This window comes from Lampetra planeri, chromosome 48 (assembly GCF_965212315.1).
Source record: "Lampetra planeri chromosome 48, kcLamPlan1.2.h2, whole genome shotgun sequence".
NCBI lineage: Eukaryota > Metazoa > Chordata > Hyperoartia > Petromyzontiformes > Petromyzontidae > Lampetra > Lampetra planeri.
In genome coordinates, this window is record NC_136154.1 from 4,842,510 (window position 1) to 4,855,614 (window position 13,105).

The window sequence follows — 13,105 nt, forward strand, 5'->3', positions numbered from 1 at the left end:
CTCGAGGAGAACATCAGCTGGGCCCGTATGAAGATTAAACCATCCAAGTCACGCAGCATCTCGATTGTGAATGGAGTACTCTCTGACCTGAAATTTTTCATCGGAGATGACCAAATCCCAACAGTGTCTGAGCAGCCGGTAAAAAGCCTTGGAAGGTGGTATGATGCAAGCCTGAAGGACAAAGACCAGGTGCAACAGCTGCGCAAAGACATCAGTAGTAGCCTACAGTCCATCGACAACACCCAGCTACCTGGAAAGTTAAAGGCCTGGTGTCTGCAGTTTGGTCTCCTACCCCGGGTGTTGTGGCCCCTAGCAGTGTATGAGGTTCCAATCTCAACAGTGGAGAAGATGGAAAGAGGAGTCACAGGCTACTTAAAGAAGTGGCTCGGAGTTCCACGATGCCTTACCACCATAGGCCTCTATGGAGATGGTGTCCTCAAGCTGCCCCTCACCAGTCTAACAGAGGAATTCAAGTGTGCAAAAACCAGGCTCCAGATGACACTGAATGAATCTCGAGACACAGTGGTGAGCAACAACGCGCCGACCTTGGCAACTGGGCGCAAATGGAGGCCAGGAAAAGCAGTCCAGGAGGCAACAGCAGCCCTCAGACATGCGGACATTGTGGGTCATGTTCAGCAAGGGAGAGGAGGCCTTGGGCTAACTAGCCGTGCTGCTTGGAGTAAGGCCACATCACCAGAGCGGTGGAAGATGGTAGTGCAGGAAGTACGCCATCAGGAGGAGGCTGCAAGGTGGGCCAAGGCAGTCTCTCTTGCCAAACAGGGACAGTGGACTCGATGGGACAGTGTGGAGAAGAGGAAGATCAGCTGGAAGGATCTGTGGGCCATGGAAGCGAGGCGGTTGAGCTTTTCCATCAGAGCAACATATGACGTCCTTCCAACACCAGTTAATCTTCACCAATGGTATGGTGAAGATCCGGACTGTGCCCTCTGTTCCATGCCAGCCAACCTCAGGCACATTCTCACAGGGTGTAAAACAAACCTCACCCAAAGACGCTACACTTGGCGTCACAACCAAGTCCTTAAAAACCTTGCGTCGGCCCTGGAGGACAAGCGAGCTGCCACCAACTCTCTACCACCCCCAGCAGCATCACACCCCTTACGGACGACTTTTGTCCGCGAAGGGGCTAAACCACCGAAGAGCGGCTCTACACCATTAGAGCGAGACCAGCTGCGCTTCGCCCGCGACTGGAAAATGCTAGCTGACATTGGCCGGCAACTTGTGTTTCCTCCGGAGATCGCAAACACCACCCTAAGACCTGACATGGTGCTCTGGTCCCGTTCGCTCAAGAAGGTCTTCATCATCGAGCTCACAGTACCCTGGGAGGACTCAGTAGATGAGGCTTATGAGCGAAAACATCTGCGCTATGCCGATCTAGCTGCTGAAGCACTGCATCATGGCTGGAACACAGAAGTCCGACCAGTGGAGGTGGGCTGCTGAGGTTTTGTGGCAACATCTACAACCAGACTGCTTAGAGACCTGGGAATTAAGGGCCAGAGCCAGCGTTCGGCAATCAGAGCTGTATCGGAGGCGGCAGAAGGCAGCAGTCAGTGGCTCTGGATGAAGAGGAAAGACCCCAGCTGGGCCCTGAAGTGAGAGGGCCAGGAGGTATGCGGTCAACAATGATTGACTCAGGGAGGAGGACGCCCCTGCCATGCATAGTCCCATGGGATGTTGGCTATCAACAACAAGGCAACTCCTATGACTAATTGGGAATGGGACGCAAGCGTAGGATTGATCACCCTGTCGCTGGCCGCCTTTGGGGAGGGTGTATAGTATGAAAGGCCGAAACACCTTAGGAACTAAAGGTACACTACTGACGATGCGCTCCCCAAATTTCACCAGGCTCACTGTTCATGAACTCTTGGAAGTGCTTGCACAAAGGATAGTAACATCTCATCCTGTGTTCTTGGAATCTAACCCTTTCCTCACTACGGAGGTGAGCAGTGTGATCCTGAATAGGGCTGCTCAGTCACTCAGGGTGCTGCCGGACTTCACTGCTGCTTCGGTCCAGCGAGGGAATGACCAATATCCTGAGCCGCCTGCGTGCAGGTTTTGCGGCTACAGCTTCCAGCATATCCGTGCCTGCTGCTTCGTCGCTCACCCATCGCCACAGGACTTGGATAATGACGATGGTAAAAAAGTGCCATGATTAGCGCAGAGAAATTGGATTTAAGTGATTTGCGCAGAGTCTTTAAAACAGGCATGCAATGATAGTCATACGAAAAGCAATGAAAGCAAATTATTATACCCCAAAGGCGAAAGTATACGTCAATAGATTCATCGGCAAGATTATATATTTCATGAAATGTCTTGGAACAATGGTGTGCGACGATGGGCGTGCCCTCTTACGGAAGATTCATATCTCTGGCTAAGCTTGAATTAATTCGTGGACAAGTTCCTATGGCAAAGAAACAGGTTTAACACGATATTCTCTCTCTGTGAGCGTGCAGCTGTGGGGGCCGTTGGCCCCCGGGGTCTCTCCCTCACGCATCCCCTATTCCCTTTGCGTTGCCACATCGCCCTAATACCCGCTAAGGTGTCGCTGGCATTCGAACGCGACGCCCCTACTCATCCCGCCTCACGCAGCGCTCCCACGCTGTATCATACACGGAGTGAACGCACGCGCACACACGCACCTCCACACGCGACACCCACTCTCGCGTTGCCCTGCGCAGCGCTCCCACGAGGCGAGCCGCTGTATACGTAGCACTACACGCGTTCACAGGTACGAAGTATTCGGCGTCCTGTGACTTTTCCTCGATGCTCGTCTGGACACGTCACGCGGACGTCCGGAGGGCAGAGCTGGGAGCCGACTTGAACGCGGGCCTCTTGAAGTGAAGTCAGATCCCTCTACCTCACTACGCTCCCTTTAATTCGAATTCCCGGACTCAGCCCCCCCCCCCCTTCCCACGTACTCTTCGCTCCCCCTCCTGCCATGTGTGGGGCATGTGCTGTTCAATCGCTTTCTTATGCAGGGTGCCTTAGTTATGCACATTATGCGGCGGCGTCCATCACAAAGGCTCGCTGTGGGAATTTGTGTACGGGCTCCCCGCGGTTTCAAAAGTTTAGTTTATCTCGATGAATCTATTGGTAATTTATGTGGCAAAAAAGTAACTATAAATAAATAAAAACGACTAACGCACTTATCAACGACGTATTCTTATCGTTTGATGAGCCGCGATGCCTTCACGGCCAGCTGATGGTCCATGCACTTTTATAATTAGTCTTCTTATGATTGGCTAGGGTTGATTCCATTGTGTGGGGGCGTTTGATTGTCCCCTTGATACATTATTGTGGGAGCAGACGCCTGGCGCGTCGGAGAAGTTCTCTCTCGCTCGGGCGTGCCTGCAGTGAGCCACCGGCTTTCTCTATCCGCAACTAGATGAGCGGCGTTGGCACGATGTTGTCCTTGAAGTGGCTCGGTCGCTGGTGGTGCTCGGTGGTGCCCGGTGGCCCCCAGTGGCGCCCGGTGCTCGTTCGCTCGTGCGCTAGTGGCTGGCACCTTTATGCTCTGGGCACTGGGCGACGCAGCTGTGCGCGCTCTCCGGCTCCGGGTTCTCTGGCGATGAATGATCCTCTTGTTCGTTGCCTGGTCGACGTTGGGCGCTTTTGCTATTTCACGAGTGTTAACTGGAATCTTCGCCAGTCTCACACGCACTGCAGCGGTTCGGTGTCGCGATACTTATTCTGTTGGCGCAGAACTCTTGCTTGGTTTAGCATGCCGCTACCCAGCGCGCCTCTCTATACTTGATAAGTTGCGGAGTCTTCTTCTGCGTCGTTGGTGATGATCTCCTGCGTCAGTGGGGATGATGAGCTCCTGCGTCCGTGGTGATGATTTCTGGCGCTTTTGCTGGTGCTCCCTCTCAAAAGATGTGAATTGTATTCACACACCTCTTAAACAACTGTGAAGGCTTAGTACAATACCACTTGTCGCAATCGTTGACTTTGCGAGCTACTCAACACTTCTCTCTGTGAGACATGACACCCATGGTATGTCGATGCCTGCTCCCTCGCGACGGCACCGCAAGCCTGAGCAAGGCTGAAACAAGACTGACGATTTGTGAATCGTGTTCGTACTTAGAATTGTATATTCCCTCCCCTCTCTCTCTGTTCACAATGGCTTGATTTTCGATGATGTCGCTGGCTGTGGGGAGGGGGAGTGGTATGTGTGTCCGTGTGTTTTATTGAGACATCTGTTAAATCTCCTTCCCCAAGCAATCTTTTCATCCATGGAACACAGATGCCCAACTTGCAATAAAACTCTTTGTGAAAGCCACTTCCCTGGCTCTGGGCATTGCTCTTTGTCTCACACAAACTTCCAAGTTTTTCCGTTAACTGTTGGAAGTTAAAATGAGACTCACTTTACTTATTATAACATTACTTGTAATTTTGATTGTAAGTGATTCAAGGTATGTTGTAGCCGGGTTCACGGTATTTCCATCGAGGTTTGATTTTTTTTTAATGGGGAGATGTTCTTTGCTTGTGTGTGCAAATCTTGCTATCCATGCTGCGGGAAGACAAAGACGGTTGGGAAGCTCTTTTCCAATGGAGTACATTACACCCTGGTTAGGTATGACTGACTTATTTCGCCTTTAATTCTTCTAGGTGACCCCTTTGTCTACTACTCGTAATTATTATTTGGTTTGTGTTTATTAAAGATTTGTGATTTTAGCATTATTGTTACCACGTATTTCGTAGGGTTTTACTAACCTTCGTTCCTGCTGTTTGTTCTCGAGTTATTGTTATTATCTGATATCCCGAGGTTAGGGAATTCGTTTTGGATTGGTCGTGTAGATAAAGATACAAATAAATGACATTTGTATTAAAATAATGAATGGGAAATAATAGTAACTGATGTAGATTTTAGCTTGTTTTTCTTTACTTGGAGTGAGTGTGAGGCGTACTGCGATAATGTTAACTTAATCTTTGTCGCTAAGTTTTGGATTTTTGTTATTTGAAGAAACATGACAAAGTTAACCAAAACGAAACGCCTGTGTTCTCTTTCGTCGGGGGGGGGGGGGGGGCATGTGTGTTTATTTTTTACTGACCCTTCAGTTGGCGGGAGAGAGGGTGTCATTATCTTTTTATGGTTCATCTCCTGCCCTCTGGCCTCGAGTGTGAAAGGCAGCTGTGGTGAAAGTTGGTGCTACAACCTTTATTTGCGCTCCAAGTGACCCCGCGATTGATACAAAAAAAATTGGCAGAATTATTCTTAATATGAATTTTGGAAAAAGGGTCATAAATCCAACACCGCATGGGATGTGGGGTTACTTGGCAATTCTTCGAGACTCTGATCAGTGTCCCTCTTAACTCACGCAGTCTCATTATAAAAAGCCAACTCTTCTTTCCTAAATAAAGTAATTAATTAAGTTTTGGTGATGATGTATCTTTGCCTACAGTGCTATTTTGAAAGTGCTATCAACGTTTCATCATGAGACAAATGATCCGTTCGGTTCTCTCGCAGAGTAGTGCATCACCCCGTGTTAGCCAATGGTCTGTGGGGAACCAGATTTCACACAACTATGTCCAATATTCCTTAATGTAACGTCTGAGTCAGTCACACTCCGGTCATCCTTTCAGAAGCAGTGGCTTTTGCCTGGCCATCAAACAAAGATGGTTATTGCATTGTGCGCTTTCGGATGCACTCCTGCGCCCGTCTAGAACGCTCTTTTATCCGATATTAGGATTCCTCTAGCGCTTGGCACTTTGAAATGATCACGATGAACAAACTAATTTCTTTAACTTATTTTTGTGTTTAGTTCCTTGTCCTTCCCCTGCACCTCCGATTTGTGAAGCTTCCCCCTAATGTATACATAGTCATACAGTAGGGGGCAGCAGATTCCTACTCGCCAAGCTACGGAATAAGCAATATTCACCACATGGCATTCAAACCTATTATTTGAATACAGTATTTTTGTAATAATGCATTGGCAGTAGTTCACGAGCATATATAACAAAAACTAAACGCATTTGTTAATACCGATGCTCTAAAAAGAAATACAATAGATGACGTTTTGGATAATGGTCCTTCTTCACCAATGTTATAAAGAAACGCTATTTCCTGAAATATCATCTAGTATATATTTACTTTAACGAAAGTTTATGACCTGAGTTTGTAATTGTCAGAGCTGGAATTTGTGAAAAGTGCAGGAGAAAATGTATGTTGTCAGGTTTTTGTGCAGCCATTGGCAACTGGGTTTAGCCCAGTTTTAAATACAGGCATCTGCCCAGATTAATCGCCAGGAACTCAGATCGTTCCTAGACCTATCACTGTTTCTGTCTGTCCATTCATCTGTGTGTCTGTCCACCGAGTAGTCTTCCTCTTGGTAAAATGTTCCAAACATGTCCCTCTTTCTACAGGAATTGTTTCAAGAGACCCGATTCCACACAGCAAACTAGGTAAGTATTAATTTCTCTTATCTGCTTGTCTCATCCACTTATCTAGCTCCCCATTACGAGTCTCCCTCAGAAGATCTGGAGATTCTTTGTGGCCCTCAGACTATGGAACTCTCTTCTACAAAATATCAGGATCTGTGAACTTGATTAAAGGATGTCGTAAAACATTTATAATTATTCACATAAATATGGTCATAAAACATATTTATGTTTTACGACGCCCCGGTAGCGAGATGTGAACCACCTTGGTGGGTGTGCGGTAGGTCATGAGTTCTATCTATGCGCTGACACCTGTATATTTTTAAGTTTATATGTTCTGCCCATGGTGGCGTGAATTTTTCTCCAGGCCCAGTGGTTTTTCCCTCCAAATTTGGAAACAGGCGTTTGCACTTGAATATTAGGCTGCTATACATTCCTCTGTGATACACCACTTTGTTGAGTTATCATTCGTGGCCAGGTCACTTCTGAAAAATAACTACATAGTTCAGTGGGCCTTACCTTGTAAAATAAAAAAGTGTATACGCTTCCATTTGTTCAATTATTATTAGTTAATTTATAAAATGGCTTTAAACATTTTTTCAAGAGTTATTTTTTATTAGTGCTTGCTTCTGTGTCTTGTACAGCATTTGAGATCATCGACATATGTTATAATAATAACAACCAGTGCGATACGGTACACAACTTATTCTTTTTGAGTCGTGGACATACACAGTACACTGAATATCTAGAATTCTCAGCATGGTTTGATGTCACTTAGGCAGTTCGCAATGACCTGCAGTCATTAAATAATGGTGGTGAAATTAGATTTAGCTTTTTTTTAACTATTTCTAGCATTAGCGGTGGCATTATTCACGAGTTGGTGTCTTAGTACCTGCATGCTCTGGTTGTCTCTTCGACGAATCGTATGTGGTCACCACTGAGAATCTCCTCCTTTTGTATGTATGTACCCATGTTGAACCTCTTTCATACGTACGTATTCAACGGTGCTCATCGAGGTGCGAGGGGCGTGAAGCACAAAAAAACATAAAACGCAGTTCTCTAGTTTTTTAAAAGTACATGGCTCCCGTGGCTTCTACATAAAATGGCAATTTTTTTATTCCAATTTTGGAAACACTACAATGAGCTAAAACATGTAGATTCCGTAAGTTACAAGTTGGAGGGGAGGAGCTTCCATTGATGTAAACTGTCTATTTGTAGACACGTTTCGACAAGGAAGAACACGATTCAAGTATTTATTTCTAAAGTGAATAATTATGTAATTATATTCCTAAGGGAAAAAAGTACAAACATTAAAACTCAACGGGTATGGAATGACAGCGCAGTGGATGGTGTTGTTGTGGTTTGAGGCCGGCAACATCAGTTTTAGCTACCTTTCCGATAACAGTACTTTTTGCAAATTGCCTGCATGTTGAAATAAAAAAATGCTCAGAATATAATGTAATGCCATTTTATTTTTAAAGCACAAGAAAATGGGACGATCTCCCAGCTATACCAAGTGACATGAAAAATGATGTTTGTGATGCAAGTCATGAGGCCGGCAATGAATACGTGATTCCTGACGACTCGGTTTATGAAGATCTGGATAATCGGTACGTGGGCAAGTCAAAATTAGTTATAATCATGCTGAATGTAAGCGCCTAGTTCATGCAATGAACAATTATATGGGTAATACTTGATACAAGTTAGAAACATTTACACTTTACATTTAAAATGTATCACATTCTGATTCAGGCTTCGTCGATTTAAAAATCAAAATCGAAATCAAATCGATTTAATAGCAGTCCTTTTATATCTCACCTTTTATATCTCACTCTTCTAAAATGAAAAAAAAAAACGAAAATTAATATATGACGTTACTTTTTAAGTGAATACACCTTCAAAACGTCCAGACATTGCAGGACATTGCAACAATGGATTAACGCTATCTGGGCAAATGGAGCCCATCAATTCTTGCAGACTATTGCTGTTCAGTGACAAGAGATCCATTTAATGCATACAAGATATATACCAAGAAATGCAGAGTAGACACTGAATAAGGATTAAACTATGTACTTATGTATACTTAATAGTGTTTGCCTTTTGTTTCATAACACATTTTATTAATATACTCTTTTGCTGATTTATTGACATTTTATCATGTAAAGCAACCATAAACACATGCAAAGACCTAGGCTTACAATTTATGAGTTAAACTCTATCTACACAATATACATAGACGTCATATTTGAATTCAGCACATCAAAATCCATAATTAACAGCACATTTCATCTCTGAAGCAGACTTCTAAAAAACTGTAGATCCGTGTAATTCTTAAATGTGTTTATTGTTTTAACGTTATGTTAGTAACAGTCTGTGCTGCTCTCCAGTTTAGATTGTTATTATGTTACATGTGTGATGGATCATCATACTCAAACGTTTTATTTTCATCTTATTCAAGTACACCCCAAGAGGACCACCACTCAGGTACATCATCGAAGGCAGGAGAAGATGATGCCAAGACCGAGGGCAGTTCCGATCCCACCTATCTCGTCCCCGACAATGCATACGTCAATGTGAAATAGCCATTCAAGTCACTCTCCACCTCCTTCTGTTTGATCTAAAAAAAAGTCTCAAATCTACTGACTTAAAAAAAATTAAGCAGACTTTTCCTGTGCTGGGTTCATGCCAAGGTCAATCTTATCTCGTCCTCAAGGTTAATTCATCCATGCCAGGTACAAATTGACTAGGTGTGATAATGTTATGCCACCAGCAGGCAGAAATTGCACGAAAATGAGAACAGATGTTGTTCTTGCAGAAACAGCTAGAATTCAAGGCCTCAAATGGACTTGCTACTCCCTATATTCATGACCTCCTTCAGTCATATATTCCATTGAGATCATTAAGATCGTCATATTCAGCATTGCTCACTGTCCCAAAGTCTAGGCTTCGCACTTGGGGGTGATGGCGCCTTTGCAATTGCGGCTTCTAAACTCTGGAACGCGTTGCCCTTCGAGGTCAAGGGGATGTCCAAGATGCTTCAAATCTTGACTAAAAACATATCTTGTTTAAAATCGCTTTCTCTCGTTACTTAATTTCAAACGTCTTTCTTCCTTCTTCTTACCTTGGTTGATGTTAACTATTTCCGCCTTTTCGTGCATAGCGCCCTGAGAACGATTGTTTAAGGGCACTCTATGAAATTGTAATTATTATAGGTCTCTGTACGAGTCTAAGGGTACCTATGCAAGTGTAATGGTCTCAGTGGACATCTATAAATAAGTCTTCTCATGGCTGATGTAGGTGTAGAGTAACAACTATAATTTTACATTGAGGTGGTCGATCCAGATGACTGCGTCATATCTAGTGGATAGTACTGCTCTGATGATGCCTCCCTCCTTCACATTTGTGAATTGGGCATTGAGACGTCATACCTTCTATGGTCTACTCTGGGTAACCACAGGTACATTACTACTATATAATTTTTATGTTTATTTCCATTTATGCTTCAAGTAACCGCATCTGCCATATTTTGTGTGGATTCTATTTCGGGTTGTGCACATAATATCCGTGGAAGATCGACCAAAATCATGCATTGTCTGCATCGGGTCCACATTCTGGGTAAAGGTAGAGACTGCTGGCCCCGACAAAACAAAGCCATGGATAATGCCAAATATAAGTGTGATATAAATATATGTATTATTTACCTGCATAGACTATATAGGGGTGAATCTATAAAATGTGTTAATTTGTTGTTATTCTTTAAGATAATCGGTTGACTGTCGGGACTCATTTGTTGTCACATTGTGACGACCGAGTCACGGACACGCAGGATGGAAGACTGAGATACTAAGCAAACGTGCATGAAATAATATAATTTTCACAAGCATGGTAAATGCCAAACCTGACCCCTTTGCAAATTTCGCGTTAAAATGTATTCATATTACCAATTGTATGGGTAAAGGTACTCTTGTAACATGGATGGTGCGCCACCATATTTGCATGTATAATTATTTTTGATTTCTATTTACTATATAATGTATATGTATCCACTTTATAAGACAATGTAATCGATATGTATCCACTACATAATACAACTGGTTTAAAGTTAACCTGCAGGTTTAGTTATCATACATGAAAGTAAAGGGAAATATATGAAACATCTTACATTTTCATACCCATTTGTTCCATTAAAAATGTTACTTAATGACGAAACTTTATCATTCGTTATGACAGGTACTTAGCTTTATCAGGAGCATCTGCTTTGATAATCTTAAAACTTTACCGACACCCGCATCAATTAACTCATATTTTTCACAAACACTTCTGCATGAGACATGCAAGGACGGATTGTCGAGCTAATTTTCTGTAAGTTTCAGCTGCTATCAAAGTGTTCATCAGAAAGTTTACTACAAGAGGTCGCTATCAAGAGAACATAACACGCAGTTTGATGCCATACAGAAAACCCTTCCCTCTCGCGGGTTTAGCCATCTCGGTTTTTCGGCAAATGTATCGAGGTGTAGAGTTCGCCAATTGCGCCCTCCTCTGACAGCTTGACCATTCGAGGTTTACCCCGCGAGATTGCTGCTGTACAGCTTCGGCACCGCACTGCTCGTAATGATCTTCTTGGTTCTTTCGGTAAAGTCACGTAGAATGGAAATAATACAAATAAAACATAATAAAATAATTCTCACGACGTTTCGGCCACAACGCAAGCAGCCGAGACAGAGTCTGAATGACTCTGTCTTCTCGACAGACCTGTTCTTCACCTGAGGACGGCTGCTTGCGTTGTGGACGAAACGTCGTGAGAATTATTACATTATTTTTTTATTACTTTATTATTTCCATTCTATGTGACTTTACCGAAAAAACCAAGAAGACGAATCCCAGCAGTCACGAAAGCTTTAAATCGAAATTTTGCTCGTAATGATGTTGCTGCTGTAGCACAGCGGCCATCTCGTCTCCGTCTCATCTCCCAGGCCACGTGGTGGTCCTCCCAGCCAGCTTCCAGTGAGGAGAAAGGAAGGATTCAGCCACCCGCAATCTTTCGCCCTGTAGTGTGAAGTACCGTACGCTGATACGTGCTCAGTACCGCGCGTCGATACGTGTACAGTATTGTAAAGCACAATTTGTTTTCATTCTATACATTAACCGTGCAAGGTATATTTAAACACTCGACAATATTAATATTTTACGTAAAAAATACTTCCTGTGTAATGCTTCGATTGATGTAGGGTCACATAAGATAAACGGAGGGTGTCGTATTACAAAATCAGAATATTTATACTTCAGGAGGAATCTGATGACCTATAAGGCTCCTTTCCATAGATGTCCCAGTAGGGGGCACGGGTTCAGAACGCTACAAAAACAAACACAATAAACACAAACATGATGGGGGTTAACAGAACTGCGAACCAAACCCTCGTTTTCCCATAAGCCTTTGGAGTTAGCAGATCGTGGATTTTCCGATTGCCGCTCTTTTCAAGAAAGTAACCCCTGCCCCCTTCTGCCACGATGGGCAAAGGATTTTCTGTACTCGGACGGATTTTCTCATCAGGAGATATAATTCGACGCACGAGTTTCCACATGGTACAACTCATCGCTCGCAATCTTAGCAGCAAATCGTTATCATTTTTTACGATTACCTCCATGGAATAAACACCTTCAAATAAAGTGTATAACCTGCCACAAATTATCGTAAGAAAGTTGTGTTTTTATTTATTTTTTATTAAATTTTGTTGCGTTTAGTTTGTCGCCCCCCCCTCACACCTCCGATTAGCAGTTGGCTACGTACGAACGATTGGTTAAAATATCAACGTTTGTTATTCGTGATAATTATTTATCTGAACCACGTTGAGTCAGGGAAGGGGAGTGGGTTACTCGGTTGAAATTAAATTCAACAAGGGGGTAACAGTACGGTCGTAGCCAAACAAGGTTGAGAACCACTGCTCCACACTTGCTACACTGTCAGACCTTCACACTCCAGCAGTGGATCAGGCCCTCCAGGTGCACCCTGGTGTGGTTGCCCCACACTCGAGCAGTGGATCAGGCCCTGCAGGTGCACCCTGGTGTCGTTGCCCCACACTCCAGCAGTGGATCAGGCCCTCCAGGTGCACCCTGGTGTCGTTGCCCCACACTCCAGCAGTGGATCAGGCCCTCCAGGTGCACACTGGTGTGGTTGCCTCACACTCCAGCAGTGGATCAGGCCCTCCAGGTGCACTCGGTGTGGTTGCCCCACACTCCAGCAGTGGATCAGGCCCTCCAGGTGAACTCGGGTGTGGTGGTCCCACACTCCAGCGGTGGATCAGACCTTCTAGCTGGTGCCACCTGTCTTTAATTCTCCTCCGTGTTTTATTTGCCTTTTATACGACCCTCATTTTCATAATCTGGAGGGGATCTGACCTGGATGCTGTGTTGAATGAGCTATGCACATTTCACATTTCTTCACATGTGTAGAGGAGTAGTGGGTGCTATTCTTTGTTTCTTTCGGTTAAGTCACGTCTAAAGATAAAATAATAAATTAAAATAATAGCGACATTTCGATTACAACACAAGCAATCGTCATCAGGCATAAAAGAAATAGCAACAAAAATCTAACTAGAAAACTATAGACAGACATACAAGCAGACAGACATCAACGGCACACAGAGAGAGGACACACATCGGCACAAAGAGAGAGGGGCCGCCCCTGTGACGGTCCCTTAAACATAGAGAT

At 44.2% G+C, this 13,105-nt stretch overlaps 1 protein-coding gene across 2 annotated transcripts in view; it reads left to right on the forward strand.

Moving 5' to 3' along the window:
- LOC144733875 (receptor-type tyrosine-protein phosphatase beta-like) overlaps positions 1-12,082 on the forward strand; it is a 122,958-nt gene extending 110,876 nt beyond the window's left edge. For both annotated transcript variants that reach the window (XM_078615882.1, XM_078615881.1), the window contains exons 17-19: positions 6,382-6,420; positions 7,878-8,006; positions 8,855-12,082. In XM_078615882.1, coding sequence (XP_078472008.1) covers positions 6,382-6,420; positions 7,878-8,006; positions 8,855-8,978 — 292 coding nt within the window. In that variant the 3' untranslated portion in view covers positions 8,979-12,082. The remainder of the gene's footprint in view (positions 1-6,381; positions 6,421-7,877; positions 8,007-8,854) is intronic.
- The last annotated feature ends 1,023 nt before the right edge of the window (positions 12,083-13,105 follow it).